Genomic DNA, 25,204 nt, shown 5'->3' with positions numbered 1-25,204 from the left:
GACCTCAGCCAAAATGAAGAGTTAGATGTTTGACCAATAGAACCATTCAGGTGCCCCTATTCTGTAATTTTAACTTATTTGCCTTACCTCTTGCTCAGGATTGCAGACTCAGGTGTCTATCCACAGAGGCCTAAAGTGGGCAAGAGGTGGAACTATAAAACATTTGGAAGTGAATCTTTAAATACCAAGAATACCACAATACAGACTCTAGAGCAGAGTTTAGAAAACCTTTTCTGTAAGGGTATAGATAATGTTTTTGGCTTTGAATAGTTTAGCGGGTAAATACTCAATGCCGAACTTTGCCATTATAGCCTGGAGGGCAGTCCTACACAAATTAAACAAATGAGCTTGACTTTGTTCTAATTAAACTTTATTTACAAAATCAGGTTGCCAGCTGGAGTTTGTCCACAGGCTGGAGTTTGCCAACCCCTATACTAGAGGATTATTGACATGTATGCATTTGGACCAAAGTCTCTTCAGATAAACTTGTTTTTAAAACACAAACCAAAAAACCTTGAAAATTTAAAAGGAAATACCCCAGTTTTTAAGAGTTGCTAACTAAGGCAAAGAGTTTTATGAGACACTATAGGCTTAATTTTGCCTGAGGTCCACCAGTTTGAGTCCTCTGTACTTTAATTAGCTTGAGAGCCTTATCCCCATTTCCTGGCATGAAGTCAGAACAGAATAAATGTTGAATAAATAAATGAATGAACCACATGCATTGTTACTTTATTTTTGTTTTCTAATGTTCTAGGAAATTTTGTCTGTGGCTAAAAAAAATAAAAAGGAGAATGAGGTAAGAGATTTATGAGATATACTAAATTTAGGAGCCATGTAAGTAATAGTTTATGGGTCCTTGGGAGTTCAATAATGATGCAAGTGCCTATAACCATATAGATATGTGCATTCCATGTGTATATATTTCACGCTTGTAGAAGCTGTGAGAGATGTCTTAATCTTGTTTCTGACCTTAAAGATTGTCTTTGGTTCTTTTGGGGAAGGTTTGATTCTTACCCCACCCCCTGTTTTATGTAGAGAGGTTCCTTGTTACCTGAGTATTCACTATCCAGGTACCTTCCATTACAAGATTTCTTAGGGAAGCAAAAACAATTCTAACATGAAAAAATGTTCACCGAGGGATATAAAAATTAACTTACCTATCAAAGATTAATAGGTTCTTGGGAAAATTGATGACATGATTATAAGTGAGAGCTATTCTGTTTGGCCACCATAATTTTGACAAATTTACATCTTTTTTTTTTTTTTAATTTTTTTTTTTTTTTTTTTGGGACAGAGAGAGACAGAGCATGAACGGGGGAGGGGCAGAGAGAGAGGGAGACACAGAATCGGAAACAGGCTCCAGGCTCCGAGCCATCAGCCCAGAGCCTGACGCGGGGCTCGAACTCACGGACCGCGAGATCGTGACCTGGCTGAAGTCGGACGCTTAACCGACTGCGCCACCCAGGCGCCCCAAATTTACATCTTTTAAGTGCATTTTTTTAAGCTTTGTTCAGCATAAGGATTAGTTTATGATACAATTACAACTTAATGTTAAATGTAAATAAGATTTAGCATATTTTTTATACTAGTTGTACTTTTTTATGTTTTAATTTTACTTAAATCCAAGTTAGTTAACCTAATGTAATAATGGTTTCAGGAATGTATTATTTTTTTGGGAAAAAGAAAATGTGAGTGGAGGAGGGGTGTGGCAGGGCGGGGAGTGAGGGTTGCTGAGAGTGCCAAGCAGGCTCTGTGCTGAGAGCAGACAGCCCTATGCAGGACCCGAACTTCGAACCATGAGATCAACTCAGCCAAAGTCGGACACTTAACTGAGCCACCCACACACCCCTTAGTTGCATTTTTAAAGATAAGGGTTCAATCAAATCTTGTATGATGTACTATGGAGTTTTGGCCTCATTTTATAATATATGATAAATAAGGATACTACTGTCATGTTCAATCTGATGAATTTTGACAAATACTTACATCTGGGTAACCACCATCCAAAAGCTCTAGAATCTTTCCACGTGAAAGAAGGATCCTTGTATCCCTTGGCAGTCATTTCCCCACCCCCAGACTTAGAGGCAACTGCTTTTTGACTTCTGTCAAAAATCTGCCTGAATTTTGGAGTGCCTGTGTGGCTCAGTTGGTAAGCTTCCAACTCTACATTTCAGCTCAGGTCATGATCTCCATGTCGTGGGATTGAGCCCCACATCGGGCTCCATGCTAATACCTCAGAGCCTGCTTGGGATTCTGTCTCTCCTCTCTGTCCCTCCCTCACTGGTGTTCTCTCTTTCTCAAAATAAATAAATGAACATTTTTTTTAAATCTGCCTGATTTTTTTTTTTTAACCTTTATCATGGGTTAGTTTCCATACAAATAAAATCTAAATACATAGCCTTTTATTTCCTGCTTTTACTCAGCTAGTTGATATTCACTTGTATTGTTGAGTTTATTACTAGTTGAAGTTTTTTTTTATTGCTGAGTAGCATTCCATTGAATGAATATTAAAATTTCTTTATCCGTTCTCTTGGTGGGCATTTGAACTATTTCCAGTTTGTGACTTATGAGTAAGGCTGCCATGATAATTTATGTACAAGTCTTTGTTTGGACATGTTTTCATATTCTAGGGTAAATACCTGGAATGGAATTGCTGGGTCATATCGTAAATGTGTGTTAAACTTTATAAGGAAATACAGATCCTTTCCTGGAATGAGCAGCATTTTACTCTCACCAGCAATGTATAAAAGTATCTGTTCATGCTATTGCCAGCAATTCATATTAGTCTTTTAATTTTAGCTATTTTCTTGAATGTGAAATGAATATTCTGGTTTTATTTTGCATTTTCTTAATTACTTGATGGGATTTCCATGTTCTTAATGGCTGTATGTTTTACAAAGTTTCTGCCCATAGCTTTTGCCCATTTGTTGGGTTATTTGCTTTTTTTCTTGATACATGAGTTGTTTATATAATAAGGTATAAATTCTTTGTCAGATTTATACACTGTGTCTTTCAGTCTATGGCTTGTTTACTCATTTTCTTAATATCTATTAGTAAACAGAACTTTAAAGTTTTGGAGTAGCTCAGTTTATCACTTTTTCCCTTTTGGTGGTTAGTGATTTATTTGTCTTATATAAGAAATTTTTGCCTGTCACAAGATAATTCTGTTTTCTTCTAAAAGCTTGATGGTTCTGGTTTTGATGTTTTGATATTTGATTGTGATGTTTATCGCAAACCAGTTTTACATATGGAATAGTGAAACTCAGTTTGTAATTTTCTAGCTGAATATCCAGTTGTGGCATTATTTATGAGTTCTCATTTATAAGACTTTTCATTTGAATTGACTCAGTCATCCTTTTCACATTCTTTTTTATTAAATATTTTTATTGAGAGAGAGAGAGAAGGGGGAGGATCAGAGGAGAGAGAGAATCCCAAGCAGGCTCTGCATTGTCAGTACAGAGCCCTATGTGGGGCTCAATCCCACGTAAACACTGTGATCATGACCTGAGCTGAAATCAAGAGCCAGCCACTTAACCAGCTGAGCCACTGAGGTGCCCCTCGTTTTCCTATTCTTAAAATAGAGTTGTGGACATTGGTAACCAGTAAAGTCTGTCATTAGTCATAAGTTGGTAATGAGTGTCATTACATATGAATTGATACTCTTAAGTGTGATGTAGTGAGTTCTTAAACTTTACTTTGCCCCTTTTTCTGCAGTGAAAGTAAGTATTTGGATGGAAGTAAATGTTTCCTTGATAAGAAATTTTTTTTTCTTTCCTATTTTTTACAGACATTATCCATTATCTTTGCTTTAGAAAGTGAAAGAAATTATGAAGAAAATAGTTTAATAAATTTTTGAGTAGCTCATTTTAGAGGTTTGGGAGGTATAATTTGTGAAGGTCATTTCAGTAGTGTGTGCCTATAATCTGTAAGAGTTATTTTCAGAAGTTGTTTTTTCTCCAGTGGCTTTGCATTTATGGGAGAATGGAAGTAGCATCTCTAGGGTTTTATTAACAAACGGTTTTAATTCTCCATACTTAATGATTATGGGACTGGGTAAATTTTGATTAGTTTTTTTAATGTTTATTTAGAGAGAGAGAACAAGCGAGAGAGCGGGAGCGGGGGAAGGGCAGAGAGAGAGGGAGGGAGAGAATCCCGAGCAGGCTCTGTGGTACCAACATGGAACCCAACAGGGGTCTCAAACTCAATACAAACCGCAAGATCATGACCTGAGCCAAAATCAAGAGGCAGATACTCAACTGACCGAGCCACCTAGGCCCTCCAAGTTTATTCAGTTTTCTGATAGAGGGTAGTAGCATTATATACCAAACTCCTAATTAAAGTTTTTTCTTTACAGAATGAAAGCTCCTCTTCTAATCTCTGTGTAGAAGACCTTCAGAAAAACAAAGATTCAAATAGTATGATTAAAAATAGATTGTCTGAAACGGTTAGGCAGAATACTAAATTCTTTTTTGACCCAGTTCGGAAATGTAATGGACAGCCCGTACCCTTTCAACAACCAAAACACTTCACGGGAGGAGTGATGCGGTGGTACCAAGTGGAAGGCATGGAATGGCTTAGGGTAATGAATTCTCAGTTTTAATACAAGATACTGGTTCATTTCTATATAATAACCTGTTAATGTGCTGTAACACAACTTGAGTTGTTCCTTCCAAGTTTCATTATTAAATATGCAATGAACATTTGTGTGTAAATACTTATTTTCTAATTTATTTATCCATCCATCAAGACTAAATTTTTGGTGTCTTATTTAAGACTGCCAACACTTTTATGGCTTTGATAACTGACTTCTCACAAGTGTTATTAACCGTGAACGTGTCAGTCTCATCAGAATTATTTTTGGGTAAAAAGAATAAACTATTGATAATTCAATAGGTGTTTATATCAACTTAAATACAGTGTCTGTTATTTTGTCCAGATGCTTTGGGAAAATGGAATAAATGGCATTTTAGCAGATGAAATGGGATTGGGAAAGACAGTTCAGTGTATTGCTACAATTGCACTGATGATTCAGAGAGGAGTACCTGGACCTTTTCTTGTCTGTGGACCTTTATCTACACTTCCTAACTGGATGGCTGAATTCCAAAGATTTACACCAGACGTAAGATATGTTTCCTTTTGTTGAATACATTTCATTGCAAATATTTTTATTGTTTTGTTGCCTGAATTAAATTGTAGAACTGTTACTATAATTATTTATGTTGATTTCTGCACTACAGAAAACACTATATCTTATTTGAGGTTTTGTGTGGGTTTTTTTGTTTGTTTGTTTGTTTTGTTTTTAAGTTTATTTAATCTATACACCCAACTTGGGGCTTAAACTCATGACCCTGAGATCAAGAGTCGCACACTCCTCGGGCTGAGCCAGCCACACACCCTTATTTAAGTTATTTTTCAAATGTCTGCAAAATCTACTTTTAGTGTATATGGAAAAGAGTAGGTATTAATAATTTTGGATATTTGCCAAAAATAATTCTAAATGTTTATTTAGAGAGAGAACAAGCAAGAGAGCGCGAGCAGGGGAATGGCAGAGAGAGAAGGAGGGAGAGAATCCCAAGCAGGCTCTGTGCTACCAACATGGAACCCAACAGGGGGTGGCTTAGATGATTTTGAGTGTACTGGGAAATTTGATTCACCTAAGTCTGACCTAGGTAGAATTTATTTCTCTTACTGTGATTACCTTCCATATATGTGTCATCTTAGCTATATCCTTGCTTTAAACTTGATTTGTTTTTATGGCTTTTCCTTATTCCCTTATAGTAATAAAATAATTTATTAGAGGTGATTGACTCATTTGGTATAGAGAAATAGAGCTAAGATTAAATTAAATTGTCTTTTTTTTCTCTCCTAAATTTTTAATGTTTTGTTTTCCAAATTGTTGATACTTATATTTTGTTCCAATGTAAAATCTTCTAGATTCCTACTATGTTATATCATGGAACCCAGCAGGAACGTCGAAAATTAGTAAGGAATATTCACAAGCGGAAAGGGACCCTGCAGATTCATCCTGTGGTAATTACTTCATTTGAAATAGCCATGAGAGACCGAAATGCATTACAGGTATGATTTGTTTACATTGAATTCTTTGTAACTTATAAACCATATTTTTCTTAGTTCATCGCACTTTCTTATCATCCAGTAGCATTTAATTTTTTTTTCCTTAATGGAAGTCAGATTGTGTTTTACAGTTTCTAGTTTTAGAAACTAGAGGTTTATATTAACAGAAAGATTGAGCTGAAGGTTGTAGTCTTCTAACAAGAAAATTAAGGCCTATAGTACCTTGCCTTTAGCCATAATATCATCTTAGTGCGTTAGAATCAAGTAGACATACCTAATCTGTGAATGTATTACAGACACGTCTGACATGTTGTTTAAGTATATAGTACTTACTTATCCATTTAATTTTAATTAAATAAGAATACAATATATGAAGACAAGTTAATTTTAGACTGTCTTCTGGATATATGGCATAACATTACCAATTAGTGCCCAAGTTTTAATACAATTGGAATATTAACTTTTGCTCATTGCCTCTATCATCAGTTCAATGTTTGGTATTTGAAATACTTTATCACTCTTTCACCTATTTCACATAGTTCTTTACTATGTTTTTCCTTTCTCTGTTTGATAGATCAGATTTTAAGTGGGACGCCTGGGTGGCTCAGCCGGTTGAGCTTTTGACTTCGGCTTAGGTCATGATCTCATGATTTGTGGGTTCAAGCCCCGCATTGGGCTCTGGGCTGACAGCTTAGAATCTGGAACCTGCTTCGGATTCTGTGTCTCCCTCTCTCTCAAAAATAAACATTAAAAAAAAAATTGACTTGTGTGCTAGTGGAAGTTTGGAATATGAATTGCAGTTATGTTACTTCTTCACAGTAAAATAATACTGCTTGTAGAAAAAAGCATGCAGACTTAAAAGCAATTTTAATTATTATTTTTTTTAAGCTTATTTATTTATTTTGAGAGCACAAGCAGGGAGGAACAGAGAGAGAGAGAATCCTAAGCAGACTTTGCACTGTCTGCACAGAGCCTGACGTAGGGCTTGAACCCACGAATTGTGAGATCATTACCTGAACCAAAATCAAGAATTGGATGCTTAGCCAATTGAGCCATGTGGGCACCCCAAAAACAATTTTAATTCTGAGAATGCTACTGCTATATAAATATTTTTCTTAGCATATAAGTATAATTTATATATAGGGTTGTACTATACATTGTTTCTTGAAAGTTCAGTTTCCTACTAAATAATATAACGTGAAGACCTTTCTAATTATTTTGATCTCCCTATCCCACCCATATTGAAACAGATAAGCTTTCTTGTCAAGTCCATTCACTAGTGGCTAGAATTTTGTAATTTTCTTTCGCTGAACTTAAAATTATTTTAAGGATCTTCGCTTTGGGGGTGCAGGGCTCCTATTGCTGAGTGGTAACAGAAGTATCTGTTCACGTAATTCATTTTTCAGAACCCTCATTTCTGTTGCATTGGGTTTTCTGATTGTTGTGCATATTCATTTATTTATGTTTGGGTTTTTTAAGACAGATGTCTGACAGAGATTATTCGGGTTGTCTGGTTTGTCATGTTACCAGCAAAAGAAGTCCCAATTTGTTTTTCTTAAAGTCGTAATATTATTTGAAAAAAACTTTTATTCTGCTTTGAATGTATTGAAGTGAAATGCAAAAATGCCCCATTTCATCCTCTTCCCCCAATCTGCCAATCCTGTTATCCAAGGATACTTAAACTTGACAAGTTGGTATTTATATTTCCCAGAAATATTCCATGTTTCTGTATTTTTAAGCAATAAAATAGATGAGCTTTAAGTTTGCCAATCAACATAAAAGAGAAAGATAATAAAAATGAGAGTAAGATTTTTTGTTTTTGTTGGTTTTGCTTTTTTTTACAAGGGTTTTTTTTTCTCCTTTGAGATTATAATGCTTGAAATAAAAAATTGGGGGGTTGTTTTGGCTTTTTTTTTTTCTTTTTAATGGTCAATTTTTGTTATTTGACAGAGGGAGCCAAGGAGAGGGGCAGAGGGGGGAGAGAGAGAGAGAGAGAAAGAGAATTAAGAAGCAGGCTCCATGCCCAGTGCAGAGTCTTGATGAGGGGCCCAATCTCACTACCCTGAGATCATGACCTGAGCTGAAATCAAAGAGTCCAATGCTTAACCTGACTGAGCCACCCAGATGCCCCTACAAGGTTTTTTAAAATGAGAAATTAAAACAATTTTTATGACAACTTAATGAAAGTAGATGAGGGGCGCCTGGGTGGCTCAGTCGGTTAAGCGTCTGACTTCGGCTCAGGTCATGATCTCGCGGTCTGTGGGTTCAAGCCCCGCGTCGGGCTCTGTGTTGACAGCCTGGAGCCTGCTGCGGATTCTGTGTCTCCCTCTCTCTCTGCCCCTCCCCTGCTTGTGCTCTGTCTCTCTCTCTCAAAAATAAATAAATGTAAAAAAAAAAAAAAAAAAAAAAATGTTATTAAAAAAAAAAAAAAGAAAGTAGATGGATGGCTTTCTGTGAAGATACAAATTACTAAAACTGACTCCAGAAGAAAGAGAAACCTAAATAAACCAATAATTATGTAAAAAATCGAGAACACCATAACATTAAATAAGTGTCAGTTTCAGATGTATGCCTCAAGAATGAAAATTATAATGATATTTAATGTTTCAGAGCATATGGAACTAATAAAAGCTTTTAGTTCTTTTTTAGGAATCTAGTTTAATACTAATCAAAACCTGACAAAGTATTACACAGGGAAACCACAGATTGCTTTGCCTAAAGAATGTGAATAGAGAAATTTTAAATACATAATAGCAGATGGACTTTAATTATTAGTTCATAGCCAAGTGAGGTCTATTTTAGGAACACAAGTATATACCCGTTTTAGGAAATTTACTTACCCTTTCAGTAGCTCGAAGGAAAACATGGTCACCTCAGTAGATACAGAAATGCCATTGGTTAAGATTGAACATCCATCCCTAATAAGGAGGTTTTATTTTTAGAATTGTTTGTAGGAAAAATTGTGAGATCATAATTATAAAGTTTTTCCCTAAATTCCTTTTCTAGCACTGCTATTGGAAATACTTAATAGTAGATGAAGGACACAGGATTAAAAACATGAAATGCCGTCTGATCAGGGAGTTAAAACGATTTAATGCAGATAACAAACTTCTTTTGACTGGTACTCCCTTGCAAAACAATTTATCAGAACTTTGGTCATTACTGAACTTTTTGTTGCCAGATGTATTCGATGACTTGAAAAGGTAGGTAAGCCAGTTATTTAACTACTTTCTTTATTTTTCTAGTCTTCTCAAATATGTGCTCTTAGTTAAAATTAATTCCTTTCTTCTAAGTAGTTGGAATAAAATGATAGCTTTTTGGCAAGTTCTTTGTGATAATTATGCGAATACAATTGATTTATGTAATAGGTTAACTTGTAATCACTTTTTTCTCTTACAGCTTTGAATCTTGGTTTGATATCACTAGTCTTTCAGAAACTGCTGAAGATATTATTGCTAAAGAACGAGAACAGAATGTATTGCATATGCTGCACCAGGTGTGACTTAGTCTTATTATGCTTACTATGGACTACTAGGAATAAAAAAGGAACCCCACAGATTACCTGTTCAACCCTTTGTAGGAGATTTGGAAAAATGAAGACCCCTCAAATTTAACTTAACTCCCTTTCTCTTACCTCACCCCCAGATGTCACATGGCTTTACAGCAGAACTCAAGTGAAAAGTTTGCCCTACTCATGTATATTCCTTTTACCCCTATGGTTGCTGATATATTTGTCAGCCAAAAAATGAAAGTGGGTGATTTTTATGAATGTTCGCCAATAATATTTGCATAATTCACTTACTTTGCATGATCCATTTTTGCTGTTTTCTGTGGTTTCCACCAATCCTACCTATGTTTCCTTTAGACACATTAATCTGTCAAAGGCCTCCTGGTCATTTCCATATGAGAGCCCAAAAAAGCTTCTCAATTGTGCATTGACAATTTTATTCAAAATCCATGGTAATTTTTTTATTTTAAAGTTTATACATATTCATGATAAAAATGTGAAACAGTACAAAAATTGAAAGTAACAATAAAATCCCAAATCATACTTTCCCTACCAAATCATTTGTATTTTTTTTTTCTTGGCAATTGGTATATGTGTTTCTGAGCAGCTTATTTACAGATACTTTTTTTCTTAAACTGGTAGTAATATTCTCTCTTTTAAAGCCTTTCTTGTATTTGACTCTGTACCTATGGAATATTCAACTACAGAGCCCTAAAATGAACTTTATGTAAATGAGTTATCAATGTGTATTTCAAGATAAGGCTATAAAGGATACAAAATTATTTAAACAAGTTTATGTATTCTCCTGAAGACTTCTCAACAATTTAATAATGGTATAATTACCTGTTACTTCTGTGTTGTTTTATAAATGTGAAAATCACATGACATCACACAGTAGGAAGATGAATGAGAATAATTTCAAGCCTGAAATTTTAGAATTTACAGAAGGAAACTCTTACGTCTACATCTCTGGGTTGGTTGGTGTGTTGGTTTTATGCTAGTCCAAAATCTCACTGTAAATGTTGTGGGTTATCACTTTAATTCTGAAAGGCACAAATGTCATCTTCTTTCTACTTATTAAAATATTCAAGATAATATTAAGAGTTTTTGAAAAAGTTAAATTTTGGAATGTTGTGGATAAATACCATGAGTTTGGGATGTGTTCTGGTTTGGGGAAATTTCAAGGAGATATTTTATCTCCCCTTTCAAGATTTGATAGTATATATATAGGAAGAAAAGAGAAAGAAGGGTAAAGAGGTTTGTGGAGAGAGTATTCCTTGAAAACTTGGAAATGCTTAATATTCACGTGTTTATTCATGTTTAAATTTTAGATTCTAACTCCTTTTTTACTGAGAAGACTAAAATCTGATGTTGCTCTTGAAGTTCCTCCTAAGCGAGAAGTAGTTGTTTATGCACCGCTTTCAAAGAAACAAGAGATCTTTTACACAGCCATTGTGAACCGTACAATTGCAAACATGTTTGGATGCAGTGAGGTAGAGTGTGGATTTGAACTAAACTGTAAATGACAGTTGGCATTGAAATTTTTATGGTTAATTTCAGCCTTGGAGCTTATCACCTGTTTTTAGGACTTGTAGAGGGTGAATTTCTAACTGGAGTATAAGGCATAAGGTCAGTAGCAAAAGTTATCTCCTAGTAATTCTGTGATCCCACTGAAGTTCAGGTGATGATTCACGTATCAGTTGCTTTATCGTTATCTGGAATGTTTGTTAAAATTTTTTATTCCTGTCCCAGATTAACCCTAGTCATGCTGTGGAGTGATGGACTTGGAAATACATTTGATCAAGCACACAATATACTAAAAGAATTTCCCAAAAGAATTTCCCAACTAGACACAGCACATAGTCCCTTTATAGGAGGTTAAAGACCCTTAGATTTTGTTTAAATGTCCAGATTTTTTTACTATATGCTATGGACCTATGCATTTCTTTTCAAAATATTTATGGGTCTACATTTCTGTTTTGTACAACCATTAGACTGTTCCCCAATTTTTATTATATAATTAAAGGGAAGATCTGGCTTTTTAGCTATTCAGAATTTAATATTGTTCCTTATTGTGAGGAATTTCATTGCAGTGTTGTTAATACTAATCCAAAGAAATACTCTCTATTGCAGATATGTGGAGCCCCTAAGTTATTAAATTCCTTCATATAAGTTCAAAACAGCTCTACCCATCCTTAATTTTTTCCATGGAGATATGAAGGCATTTACTCTAATTCTCAGATATTGTCATAAACGTTAAAATAATTAGGCTTCATATGACCACATTTGCACTTGGCGAAAGTTTATGGATCCTTGATTTTATGCCTTTGGAAATCACTAAAGTTGATGATGAAAGACAAAATTATTATTTCTATATGTCTTAAAACATGAAAGTATTCTATCACACTTTGTATATATTTAGAATTCAAGGGTATAGCTTTTTAAACATATTCCTTTTTAATTGTTCACTTTTAGAAAGAAACAGTTGAGCTAAGTCCCACTGGACGACCAAGACGGCGTTCCAGAAAGTCAATAAATTACAGCAAAATAGATGATTTCCCTAATGAATTGGAAAAATTGATCAGTCAAATACCGCCAGAAGTAGACCGAGAAAGGTGTGAGTTTAAAATAAATTTAAGTATCCTTTAAACTGTGATACTTTTTGTATTTCTCACATTCGTGGATTATGTGTTTTTGGTAGAGCTGTTGTGGAAACGAATATCCCTCTAGAGTCTGAAGTTAATCTGAAGCTGCAGAATATAATGATGCTCCTTCGTAAATGCTGTAATCATCCGTATTTGATTGAATACCCAATAGACCCGGTCACACAAGAGTTTAAGGTCAGTACCATTTAATTTACTGTTTTGATTTCTGTAACTTTTTTGTATTGAAGGAAAGTGTCATTTTGTTTTTTTGATTATTACTTAAGTATTGTAATCCTTAAAATATAAAGATTGTAATCCTTCCAGTAAGTGAAGATCATCCCCCCCAAAATTGAAAGAACTTTTTGAGTGTTAGAATGATAGTCACTTTCTACATGTAAGCGAAATATTTCTATTTACGTATTTTATCTGAACACTAAGAATCACCCTAAATTTAGAGTGATAGTGAAAATAGTTTTTGTTTTATTGATGTATTTTTGTTTTGTTTTGTTTTGTTTTGCTATTAATACCATTTATTTCCACTTTGTGTTTTACTTGCTATCTATTAGAGATAGTTGTCACCTTTTCAGTATTCCTTTTAGTTAGTATTTAGCTTGTCAAAATCATTCTGGCTGCTCATTACCTACATCTCAACAGATAGTCACAGAACCAAAAAGTTTACTAAGTTACGGGCATTCAGATTAGGTGAATGAAATTACTTTCTTGGGCACTTGATGGAAAAATGGCATAGTATTAAAATAAATCTGTTTTTAGTAATCCTCAATAACCCTATTTCACACTAGCTTACACAGTAGAGTTTCTTATCCCTGACAGTATTGACATTTGGGGCCAGATCTTTTTTACAAGGTGCTGGCCTGTGAACTATATGCCATTTAACATTATCCCTAGTCTCTGGTCACTGGATACCAAATATGTTTTCCCCAGTTGTGATAACCTAAAATGTCTCTAGATATTGCCAAATATACCCTGGGATGGAGGGCAAAATTGCCCCCATTTGCAAACCACTTCTTTACAGTTTTTCATTCAAGTAAGGAAGAAGATAATCTCTGATGAGGAAATTAATAGTCACCAGGTGAAAATTTTCTTCAATATTTAGGTTGCTTATAAGCTCTTATGTTTAATTTATACTGAGAATTCTAGCAGTAATATTCATATTTTATTGAAAGTACATTTATAAAGGAAAAACTTCAACATGTGTAGTAGGTTTAAACTTAACAGTTCTCTTATTACAAAGCCTTTGGGAGAGGGGTGGGAAGGATAGATCAAGGTTGGACTTAGACTGATTTTTGTTTTTGTGAAATCATTGGTTTTAAATTCTAGAGTGTGTCTTTCCCTGAGAAAGAACTATCTTCTTATTTAAAAAGATCAAATAAATAAGGTCAATTTTTAAAAATTTTAGTTTTATAGGGACTTATTTGTCATTAAAATGAACTGTTCATCTGGATTTTATTTGACAAAAGTTATTGATAATTATTCTATTTTTCTGTTGTCCCTCTTTGTCTGCTTTTAAGATTGATGAAGAGTTGGTAACAAATTCTGGGAAATTCTTAATTTTGGATCGAATGCTGCCAGAACTAAAATCCAGAGGTCACAAGGTTGTGCTTTTGATTGGATTTTTGGTTATTTAATTACTTCCTATTAATCAGAATAGATACTAAGATATATTTAAATTTCAGGTGCTGCTATTTTCACAAATGACAAGAATGTTAGATATTTTGATGGATTACTGCCACTTTAGAAATTTCAACTTCAGCAGGCTTGATGGATCCATGTCTTATTCAGAGAGAGAAAAAAATGTAAGACTATGTCATACGTATCAAATTCCTTTTTGTAATTCATATCTTGATTTCTAAAGTAATGTTCAGAGTAGACCCACAAGTTGATAGACTGAAAACCTTGTAACAGGATCAAAAACCTAAGCATTTTTTAGTTATAATAAGTCTTAATGATTTTTTTTTTTTAATGTTTGCTTTTGAGAGAGACAGAGCACAAGCGTGGGAGGGACACAGAGAGAGGGAGACACAGAATCTGAAGCAGACTCCAGGCTCTGGGCTGCCAACACAGAGTCCGATGTCAGGCTTGACCCACGAACCCTGAGATTATGACCTGAGCCGAAGTCGGATGCTTAACTGACTTAGCCAACCAGGCACCGCTAAGTCTTAATGATTCTTAAATTATATGTGTCTTTTGGTCCACCTTTACTTCATAATATCCTACTTCACCACCACTGTTAAGAATATTGAGATAACAGGGGCACCTGGGTGTTTTAATTTTTGTTTTTTAATTTTTTTAATGTTTATTTTTGAGAGAGAACATGAGTGAGGGTGGGGCAGAGAGAAAGGGAGACAGAATCTGAAGCAGCCTCCAGGCTCAGAATTGTCAGCACAGAGCCTGACGCAGGGCTCAAACTCACGAACCGCAAGATTATGACCTGAGCCGAAGTCAGACGCTTAACCGACTGGAGACACCCAGGTGCTCTCTCAGGAACAATTTGTAACCTCACATGTGAAGTAAGCCAGGGAAGCTCATCTGAGCCTTGGTGTCCATGGTTTCCACTGAAGGTTAGTTACATAGGTATGACCTACCTGTGTGACTGGCCTGACTGAACTCAGTGTCAAGCCCCTCTGAAGATCAAATTGATAGAGTGCTTCTTAAAGTCCCTGGTTTATTATCTTAATTTGGGCAGTGGATATGCTTACAATTATTTATTTTGTGGGAAGGAAGTCTTTGATAATTTTACCTCTTTCCAGCAAATTAGTCTTTTTCAGCTTTTTAAAAAAAATTTTTTTTAATGTTTATTTTTGCAAGAGAGACGGAGCATGAGCAGGGGAGGGGCAGAGAGAGAGGGAGACACAGAATCCGTAGCAGACTCCATCCAGGCTCTGAGCTGTCAGCGCACAGCCTGACATGGGGCTCGAACCCACAAGCCGTGAGATCATGACCCAAGCCAAAGTCAGACACTTAACGAACTGAGCCACCCAGGTGCCCTGTCTTTTTCAACTGTAATGACTTCTGGGGTTTTCATTATTTTTTTACTCCACATTAAAAATCCTGTAGGTAATGAAGAATTCATACCTAGTTTAGAGAATGCTGGCTTATTATATCCCTTGGCATTGCCTTCCCCCCCTGCCTTTGCTATAAACACATGGTTATAAGATGGTTGTTCCACATGCAACACCATATCCATGTTCCAGGCAGTAATAATTTCTTAATTCCTTGGGTCTGTACCCTTTTTTGCTTTTAGATGCACAGCTTCAACACAGATCCAGAGGTGTTTATCTTCTTAGTCAGTACACGAGCTGGTGGCCTGGGCATTAATTTGACTGCAGCAGATACAGTTATCATTTATGATAGTGATTGGGTAAGTCAAAAGTATAGCAATATGCTGATTATATTTCCATTCTGAATTTTTTTTTATCTTTCATTGTATGCTTTGCAATTTTATTTTGAAAAGGTATCCCATTTTAAAACAAAAATCATTATCAAGTACCCTATGTGTAAAGACTTGAACATGTTTTATCATTGAAGTCATTCTAGAGATCTACAATGAGTTTAAGACACTATTTAAAAGATTCTGATTGGATCATGCATGCATGTGACTTTACCCACATAGTATGAGTTTAAGTAACTTTAATATTCAACTGTTAAATGTTATTTTTCTTTTTACTCTAAGAATCCCCAATCTGATCTTCAGGCCCAGGATAGATGTCATAGAATTGGTCAGACAAAGCCCGTTGTTGTATATCGTCTTGTCACAGCAAATACTATTGATCAGAAAATTGTGGAAAGAGCAGCTGCTAAAAGAAAACTGGAAAAGTTGATCATCCACAAAAGTAAATAATACTTTGTAGTACTTTTTTGTTTCAGTTGCCTGTTGTGTGTTGTGGAATTTTGTTACTAATATTTTCCTTATTATATTTTTGAAGATTTTTTTTAAGTGTATTTATTTATTTTGAGAGCGAGAAAGAGCATGAGCAGGTGAAGGGCAGAGAGAGAGAGAATCCCAAGTAGCACTGTCAGCGTAAAGCCCAATGCGAGGCTCAGTCCCATAAACTGTGAGATCATAACATGAGCCAAAACCAGGAGTTGGACGCTTAACTGACTGAGCGTCTCAGGCGCCCCTGAAAGATTTTATTTTTAAGTAATCTCACACCCAGTGTGGGACTTTAACTCACAACCCCAAGATCAAGAGTTGCATGCTCCACTGACTGAGCCAGCCAGGTGCCCCACTGATTTCTTTATAAAAGAAATTAGTACGGGGGCGATTACGTGGCTCAGTCATTGGAGCCTCCAACTCTTGATTTCGGCTCAGGTCATAATCCCAGGGCCATGGGAGTAAGCCCCATGTCAGGCTCTGTGCTGAGAGTGGAACCTGTTTAGGCTGTCTCTCCTACTGCCCCTCTCCCCCACCCACCTGTGCGCATGCTCTTTCTGTAAAATAAAAAAATGTATAAATAAGTACAGCTTGATTAGGATTTTAGTAAGCAGTGGGGAATTTGTAGCTGTAAAGACCTAAACTGGATTGGTGTAACCATAAACACAAAGGAAAAACATTAGTGTCTAGATGAGGAGCAGAGGGGCAAGGAAACCCCTATCCAGGACACTTTTAAAACGCCATACCCTAATCTCTGACATGATGTTAATGCTTATTCTTGATAAGAGATTTGCCTGTCGAAAGGCTTTAAGGAAGTTTTAAGCCTCTTGGAAGTTCAGTATATTAAGTATTAGAATATCGGGGTGCCTGGGTGGCTCAGTTAGTTGAGCATCTGACTTCAGCTCAGGTCATGATCTCACGGTTCATGAGTTTGAGCCCTGTGTTCAACTCTGTGCTGACAGCTCAGAGCCTGGAGCCTGCTTCAGATTCTGTGCCCCTCCCCTGCTCATGCTCTGTCTCTGTCTCTGATTCTCTCTCTCTCTCAAAAATAAATAAACATTAAAGAAAATTTTTTTTAGAATATTAAGGATACATTGAAGTAGTGCTATAAAAACTATTTACTTGATTGAACTTGCTATTTCAAAAAATATGTGGCTCTAGAATGTCCTTTTCATTGTTTCAAATATAATCTTTAAAATACAGTGTTTTAGATTGTGAGAAGTAGGGGAAGTGAAGTAGGTGAGGCATTGGCATTTTATATTCTGTTCCCTAAGATTCCTTGGAGAAGTTTCTGCTTTTATTCAGTCAGTATGAAAATCTATTTGGAGAAATTGTCTTCATGGCTACATCACAAAAGTTGAAAACATCTGTTAAGTTGTGAAGCCTAGAGTAATGGGAACATAATGTCAAAAATCACTATTAGTTTATTTTATGCTACTTTTCTTCTTGCTCTCTACTTGCAAATACTTCCTCCAGTGTATCTGACATTGAGGTTAGGTTTTAGAAATCTTTAATTTGACTTCATGGAACATTCAGATTGTAGTTGGAATTAAATTGGAGGAAAAAAGAACTTTTCTAAGAAGATTTTGTGCAAATTAAAATTTTTTCACCTGTGCTGCTTTAGGAATTTGAATGATGAAATATATTTTCTTTATTGAATATAGTTTAAATTCAGTAAAATTTGTCTAGTTTTATTTTCCCAAGTCTGTTTTCAGTATTTTGAGAAATTAATTTCAAAGAACAATTTGAAAAGAATTTTTAAAATACTGTCAGTGTTTTATTGAGGTATAATATGGATACAGTAAAATAACCAGATCTTAAATGTACAGGTTGATGAATTTTGATAAATGAATACACACAGTGTAACTATCCTCTAGGTCAAGGTAAACAGTTCCATCATCCAAAACCATTTTCCCCTACACCAGTCATTTTCCATGCTCTCTTGTTCCTCACCAGAAGGCAGCCATTGTTCTGATTTTTGTGACACAGATTAGTTTTTCCTTTAACTTCATATGTGGATTCATTTGTATGTATGTAGCTACTACTTTTGTTCAGCAGAACATTTTGAGATTCATTTATGTTATATTAGAAGTTAATAGTTTGTCCATTCTTTTGTTGGTTGACATTTAAGTTGTTTTTCAGATCTTGGTTTTTCTGAATAAGCTGTTCTTGTACAAGTGTTTGTGGACACATGCATTTGTTTGTTCTTGGTCTTTGGATGGGTGCATGTTTACTTACAGGAACCTGCTGAATTTTTTCTCCAAGCAGACATACCATTTTACATTTCTACTAGCAAAGTATGAGAGCTGTGATTACTTTTCCCCTTATCACCACTTGACTTTGCCTATACTTTTTAACATACACCATTCTGATTGGTTTATAATGTAGTATATTTTGGTTTTAAAGGCAATTTTCAATGTTTTGATTTTCTTGAAAATTTTTTTCTAGATCATTTCAAAGGTGGTCAGTCTGGATTAAATCAATCTAAGAACTTCTTAGACCCTAAGGAATTAATGGAATTATTAAAATCTAGAGATTATGAAAGGTAAGATATTTTAATTAAAAAAAATGTAATTCATAGTTTTGATTTATTATATGGACTTGAATATTTTGTTTTCTTATAGAGAAGTAAAAGGATCAAGAGAGAAGGTCATTAGCGATAAAGATTTGGAGTTGTTGCTAGATCGAAGTGATCTCATTGGCAAGTAACCTTTTATTTTTCTTTTACTGGAAACTGAAACAGACATGTAAGAAGAGAGAATAGTAATACTTAACGTACCCCTATATGTAATTGATTCAGCCACAATAGTCCACAACATTTAACTAGTCTTTTTTCATTTTGATTCTCTTTTGTCAGAATCTTAAAATCATGACATTTTACCCAGGCATTTTACTCAGGCATCTTTTACTGGGAAGAGCAGGTCTTTAAATGTAGCCACTATGTCATTACATTTAAGAGAATTGGCACTAAAACCTTGATATCCTCTACTACCCAGGCCATATTCAGATTTCCCCAGTTGTCTCAAATCCTTTTTTACAGTTTGAATCAGGATCTAAATTTCATTGTTATGACTCTTCTGTAACATCCTTCTCACTTTCATTGTTGCATGTCATAGAGGAAAAGTGGGTTGTCCTATAAAATGACCTATATTTTGAAATTGGCTGATTTTTTTAACCCCTTTTGTGTTCGTTGATTTGTTCCTCAATCTACTTATTTTCAGAAAAGTGATAAATAGCTATGTAAATAGCTCTATAGGCTTAATTGGATCTAGGTTCTGTTTCTTATGAATACTTTGTAATACTTTGTTCTTTCTCTCTTTGAGAAAAGCACCTGTTAGCATTTAATGAGCTCCCTCCACCTGGTTTTAAGCTACCAGGCTCCCCCACATAGACACCCTTAACCTTCTCCACTCTTACGCTGAAGAGTTTAGCCTTCACGATGACAGATTGTTTTGGGAACTTTCTCTTTCCCGGATGTTTGCAGCCCAATTTCATTTCATCAATGGTAGAATCAGCTCCAGTCTTGTTTTGGGGAGCATTTATCAGGGTTGATAGGTGGGCAGAGGCTCTGGTTCCTCTGTAAGTGGTAATGCCTCATTCCAACTTTCCCAAAGTAACTTCAGTGATACTTGTTGAAGTGGATCCTGTGGTCATGCCACCAGCATCACCCTGGCCTCCTGGGTGCTTCTGGTGTTTGCTGACGCAGTTCACATGGTCCTGAAGTTTCCAGGTCTTCCTTAGTCTAGATGGTATGTCACCAGCTGAGACCAAATAGCTATTGTCATATTTTAAATCCTACCAGGAAGTGCTTTTCTGGGTTTCTTATTTTTAGTGAGCTAAGATTGGTCAGGTCATTCAGGCTGATCTTATCAAGTTTTCTGTCTTTTATTAAGCCTGATGATTTTAGTATCCACTGATGATTGTTTTCAACAATTATTACCTTAAGGACTGCAAAATGGTAATTTTCTTGTTTTTCCTTTATTAGCCAGAATGAGTCTATTAAGAACTTTTCCCTACCAACTCTGGTTATTCTGAGATATAGTTTATACAGGTGAAGCAGGATAAATTGCTTCTTCTGTTTTTCAGTTTTTAGAATAATGAGTTGATGTCTACATTGGTGACCATAAATTATTTTGTAAACAAATATATTTAAAACTCATCATTCCCGGGGCGCCTGGGTGGCGCAGTCGGTTGGGCGTCCGACTTGAGCCAGGTCACGATCTCGCGGTCCGTGAGTTCGAGCCCCGCGTCAGGCTCTGGGCTGATGGCTCGGAGCCTGGAGCCTGTTTCTGATTCTGTGTCTCCCTCTCTCTCTGCCCCTCCCCCGTTCATGCTCTGTCTCTCTCTGTCCCAAAAATAAATAAAAAAAGAAACGTTGAAAAAAAAAAAATTAAAAAAAAAAAAATAAATAAATAAAACTCATCATTCCCTAATTATTTCATAACCTACTGGTAATCTATGCCCAATTATATGTACTGTAACTGCGTAGGGGAAATACTGTATAAAGCTATACTACTGCACATCTTTTCCCACCCCTGCCTTCAGCACTGTTATGTTGGTAGTGTAGTATTGGTGAAAGCAGGAATATGTTAATACCATGGAAATAAGGAAAAACTACAAATCCAGGGCCTTTTGATGGGGCAGGGTATCCGGGAAGCCAATTGTTGAACATTTACAAGCACATCACTGCATATAGTCTCGTGATATCTTCAGCTTCATTTCAAATAGCTCTTCTTAAAATTGTGTTGTCTTATTGAGTTGAAAGAATTCTTTATATATTCTAGATACAAGTCCTTTATCAGATATTTGTTTTGCAGATATTTTCTCCCGGTTTATGGCTTATCTTGGATGCTCTTTCCACCCCCCCCCCCCCCCCCCCCCAACTAAACTCCACACCCAAAATAGGGCTCGGACTCATGACCTGAAATCAAGAGTTAGTTGCGTGTTCTACCAACTGAGCTGGCCAGGCATCCCTTATCTTGCGCTTTCTTTCTTTTTTTTTTTTTTTTTTTTTTGCGCTTTCTTAATTAGTGTGTTTTGAAGGACAAAACTTTTTAATTTTCATAAAGTCCAGTTTATCTTTTTTTGTTACCACTTACTGTTTTGGTGTCATGTGTAAGTAATCTTTGCCTAGCCAAGGTCATGGTGTTTTCTTTTGAGAGTTTTATAGTTTTGGGGCATCTGGGTGGCTCAGTCTGTTAAGCATGCCCCGGGACATTTCTAATCAACAGCTAGGACACCATACCACACTCAAGAACAAATTGTAAATAAATTAACAGGTCAGAACCTAAATATTAAAAGCAAAACTTTAAAAATACGGGAAAATACATGTATGACTTTAGGACAGGAAAATATTTTTTTTATGTTTGTTTATTTATAGATTGATAGATTTAATTACATTTAATTACATTAAAGACTTGTATAAAAACAGATGATACTGGGGTGCCTGGGTGGTTCAATCAATTAAGCTTCCGACTCCAGCTTAGGTCACAATCTCATGGCTAGTGGATTTGGGCCCCTCATCGGGCTCTGTTCTGACAACCCCGAGCCTGGATCCTACTTTGGATTCTGGGTCTCCATCTCTCTCTTTCTGTCTCTCTCAAAAATAAACATTAAAAAAATTTTTTAAAGCAGATGATACTATAAACAGATTAGAGACAAACCACAGAAATATATTTGCAACACCTAACAGATAAGGAAGTGTTTATCACATATAGATAACTAAAAGTCAACAAGAGAAAAGGACAACGTGAGTAGGCAGGAAAGTGGCCAGGGAACATATTAAAGATGCTTTAGCTTCCTAAGAAATCAGAGTAATGCCACTCAACACCAGTAGAGATTTCATTCCATAGCTATCATTGACAAAAATGTAAAAGACCACATGTTATCAGCTGGAGTGTGTATTAAGATAAATTTTCATGGTATCATGCTTTCCAGCCTTTAAACTAACAAATATTAGGCTTTTGGTATTTTTTTTTTTTTTAATTTTTTTTAATGTTTATTTATTTTTGAGACAGAGAGAGACAGAGCATGAACGGGGGAGGGTCAGACAGAGAGGGAGACACAGAATCTGAAGCAGGCTCCAGGCTCTGAGCTGTCAGCACAGAGCCCGACGCGGGGCTCGAACTCACAGACCGTGAGATCATGACCTGAGCGAAGTCGGACGCTTAACCGACTGAGCCACCCAGGCGCCCCTGGGCTTTTGGTATTTTTTAAGACATCTCTGAAAATGTAATTCACACTGTTTCCCTATACTTAATATATCTTAAATTCAACAGAAGTGATTTTGATTAGCAAACTGATATTTGTTCCTTGGAGGCCAGTTCTCATTATATTAAGAGTACATTTTACTTTCTTGCTTTTGTTACATTGACTATTAATGATTGAGGAATAAAGTGGCTCACATTTTGTGGTTTTTTAAGTTTTGGACAGATGACTCTTTTCATAACAACATATTGGACATTTCTTTTAATATTCTTTTTTAGGTTCTCATACTTTTAAAAAATAAATACTTGTTTAAAAAAATAAAAAACATTTATGTATTTTTCTCTTAGATCAAATGAATGCCTCAGGACCGATTAAAGAGAAGATGGGGATTTTCAAGATACTAGAAAATTCTGAGGATTCCAGTCCTGAATGTTTGTTTTAAATTGGAACTAAAGACTGCCCTTAAAGTTCTTGTTTACATCTAGTGATTTACCTGTATTGGTTTTAAAATCCAGATTATCCGCTTTACTTTTTTGGTTGTATCAGTTTACATAATGAAACTTGTACCATTGCATAATTAATAGATGGTAATTTTCTGAGCCTTATTAAGAACAAAGAAGTACTCATAGTAAGTTTAGATTTTTCCGTTAATTATTTGGGCTCAGTAATATTCTTGGGTACAGGCTGATGTGTACTTAACCACTGCCAGATTTATACAGTCTTCCTGTGGAAGTTTAAAGTCTTTCCCCCCTTTTAGGAGTACAGTTCATGGGTTTGGGGTACTTCATTTATGGAGTAGGCTTTTGATGGGGGAATGATTGGGATTATGCTTTCTGGTGTTTAAATAAGAAATTGTTTGGTTTTAGAGTCTATTTCTATAAAATAAATTACCAAATAAATGTTTGTTATATGATGATCTCAGATTCCCACCCCCCCACCCCCCCCCCCAGGAAAATAATGGTTCAGGTGAAGTAATAGCAGAAGTCTGGACTGGCATTGTGACTCAGTATTATTATGTTGACTTGATTTTTATTCATTAGTAGTACTATACACATACGTCATATGAAGATTACAACTGGACATTGGTTAATGCAGAGATGGCTCTCAGAGAGACTGTAGGGTCTTGACCAAAAAAGCCAGAAGTTGGAAGTGGTAATATATTGTGCAAAACAAGAATATAACAAGAGCAAAGATCTTGAAAATGTATATATAGTAGGAGGAGTAAATCGTACCAGAGAGAAGAAAACAAGATGTAAGAATGAAATTCCTATGAAATTCATAGTATATAGTAGAGGAATATAAAGGCCAAAATGGGAACAATTTAGGGCTTGTATGTCAGATTGTAAGGAAGAGAGGTCCTGAATGCTCCCTGAACCATACATTTCTGTGTAGGTTGTTTGTCTCTTGTGAAAATGTTATTGTATTCAATATAGATTAGATTATCTCTGCCTTAGGGTAATCAAACTAGGACTTAGAAGAAAAATTGTTCTGAGAGAATATTCAAATGAACAGACTACAGAGCAGGTGTGTTTTTTAAGTGGGAATGTTTACGAATCAGTCATGCTGGCTAATCATACCTGTAACTTGGTTGTTTAGTAGTCCTACTAAGTTTCCCTAGTCTGTTCTAAATTGTGCAGGAATAGGACAGGAATTTGACAACAGTGCCGCGCAAATGGCAACCAGACAATAAATGGTGTCTCAAGGTGTTACTTGAGCATTTAACTTGGATATAGGCACAGGTTACAGGCTTACATTTTCCAGTGACTGTTTCATGGGTTTACTTCTGTTCTTACATCTGTAAGATGTAACCCCTCCCTCTTATCTTTTCCCTGTTGGCCCTTAGAAAATAGAAATAATCAGAAAAGAACTTGCAAAAGTTGCTGCCACTGCACCTGTGAATCTACCAGCATCTGTGCTCACGAGTCCTCCTTTCCTGTTACTATGGACATATCCTCCTGTCTGGAGCCAACAGAAATGCCTCATTTCTCTTTTATAAAAAGCTCCTTGAAAAGTTGTCTGTATTTACAATTGATGATATAGGGCTGTGTTTCTCATAATGAAATGTGTGGACATAGCTCAGGAATTTTAGCTTTTATGTGCGTATTCATTTTAATCAAATCTAAACAAAATTCATACAACACAGACAACTATTTTTGTTTCTCCTCTTCCATTTTTTTTCCTAGATCTGTTCCAGTCAGATTTTCATCCCCTTCTGTCCATTGGAACAGTTCTTACTGAGGTCTGTCACCTCAGTGTGCTTGGTCTTTAAGCTACAGTGCAACCTCCTAAACAATGTCCTTAGTTTGCTAATTTCTAGCGAACACATTGGCCTGGTTTTCCTTCCTACTTCTCTAGTTCTTCCTTGTCCCCTTTGCTATTTCTTTTTTATGTCTTTGACCCCTAGACATTAGAACGTCCCAAGCAGAGCTTAGGGCTCCCTTGATGGTCTTATCTTACTGCTTTAAGTAGATAGCTCAGATTTCTTTTATATCTCTAGCCAGAATTCTTTCCCCTGAACTCCTATCCAACTGACTACTTGACATGTTTAATTGGTTGCCTGATAACTCAAACTATCCCAAATCTGAGCTTCTGAGCTTGTACTCCACCTGTTGAGACTGTTAGAAACCATGCATTTATTTTCCAGCTTCCATAATCTTGTGTTTCCATCTCTTCTGGGAGTTTAATACCTCTTTCATCTTATTATGTTATCTTAGTTCTAGATTTTAGTAAGGAAGGGGCAGAAGGGAACAGATGTTCTCACTCTGTGATGCTGAAACATACTCTCTGTCTCAAAGAATATTCTCAAACAGGGCTTGTCTTCCTTTGGTTGATCATTGTCATGAAAAATATTAGCTTTTTTGTTGTTGAGTCTTCCAT

At 35.8% G+C, this 25,204-nt stretch overlaps 1 protein-coding gene across 1 annotated transcript in view; it reads left to right on the top strand.

The window, feature by feature from the left end:
• The window catches only part of HELLS (helicase, lymphoid specific), a 38,170-nt gene extending 14,927 nt beyond the window's left edge, over window positions 1-23,243 (top strand). Inside the window, exons 7-22 of the mRNA XM_060641968.3 lie at window positions 755-796; window positions 4,355-4,579; window positions 4,937-5,119; window positions 5,935-6,078; window positions 9,082-9,278; window positions 9,475-9,571; window positions 10,915-11,076; window positions 12,059-12,198; window positions 12,285-12,423; window positions 13,758-13,841; window positions 13,923-14,042; window positions 15,491-15,607; window positions 15,920-16,079; window positions 18,569-18,665; window positions 18,745-18,821; window positions 22,675-23,243. Coding sequence (XP_060497951.1) covers window positions 755-796; window positions 4,355-4,579; window positions 4,937-5,119; window positions 5,935-6,078; window positions 9,082-9,278; window positions 9,475-9,571; window positions 10,915-11,076; window positions 12,059-12,198; window positions 12,285-12,423; window positions 13,758-13,841; window positions 13,923-14,042; window positions 15,491-15,607; window positions 15,920-16,079; window positions 18,569-18,665; window positions 18,745-18,821; window positions 22,675-22,769 — 2,079 coding nt within the window. The 3' untranslated portion in view covers window positions 22,770-23,243. The remainder of the gene's footprint in view (window positions 1-754; window positions 797-4,354; window positions 4,580-4,936; window positions 5,120-5,934; window positions 6,079-9,081; window positions 9,279-9,474; window positions 9,572-10,914; window positions 11,077-12,058; window positions 12,199-12,284; window positions 12,424-13,757; window positions 13,842-13,922; window positions 14,043-15,490; window positions 15,608-15,919; window positions 16,080-18,568; window positions 18,666-18,744; window positions 18,822-22,674) is intronic.
• Window positions 23,244-25,204: the final 1,961 nt, after the last annotated feature.

The sequence above is a fragment of the Panthera onca genome, chromosome D2, assembly GCF_046562875.1.
Source record: "Panthera onca isolate mPanOnc1 chromosome D2, mPanOnc1 haplotype 2, whole genome shotgun sequence".
NCBI classification, from domain to species: Eukaryota; Metazoa; Chordata; class Mammalia; order Carnivora; family Felidae; genus Panthera; species Panthera onca.
Note: the sequence above shows the minus strand (reverse complement) of the source record. Positions and strands in the feature narration are given on the sequence as shown.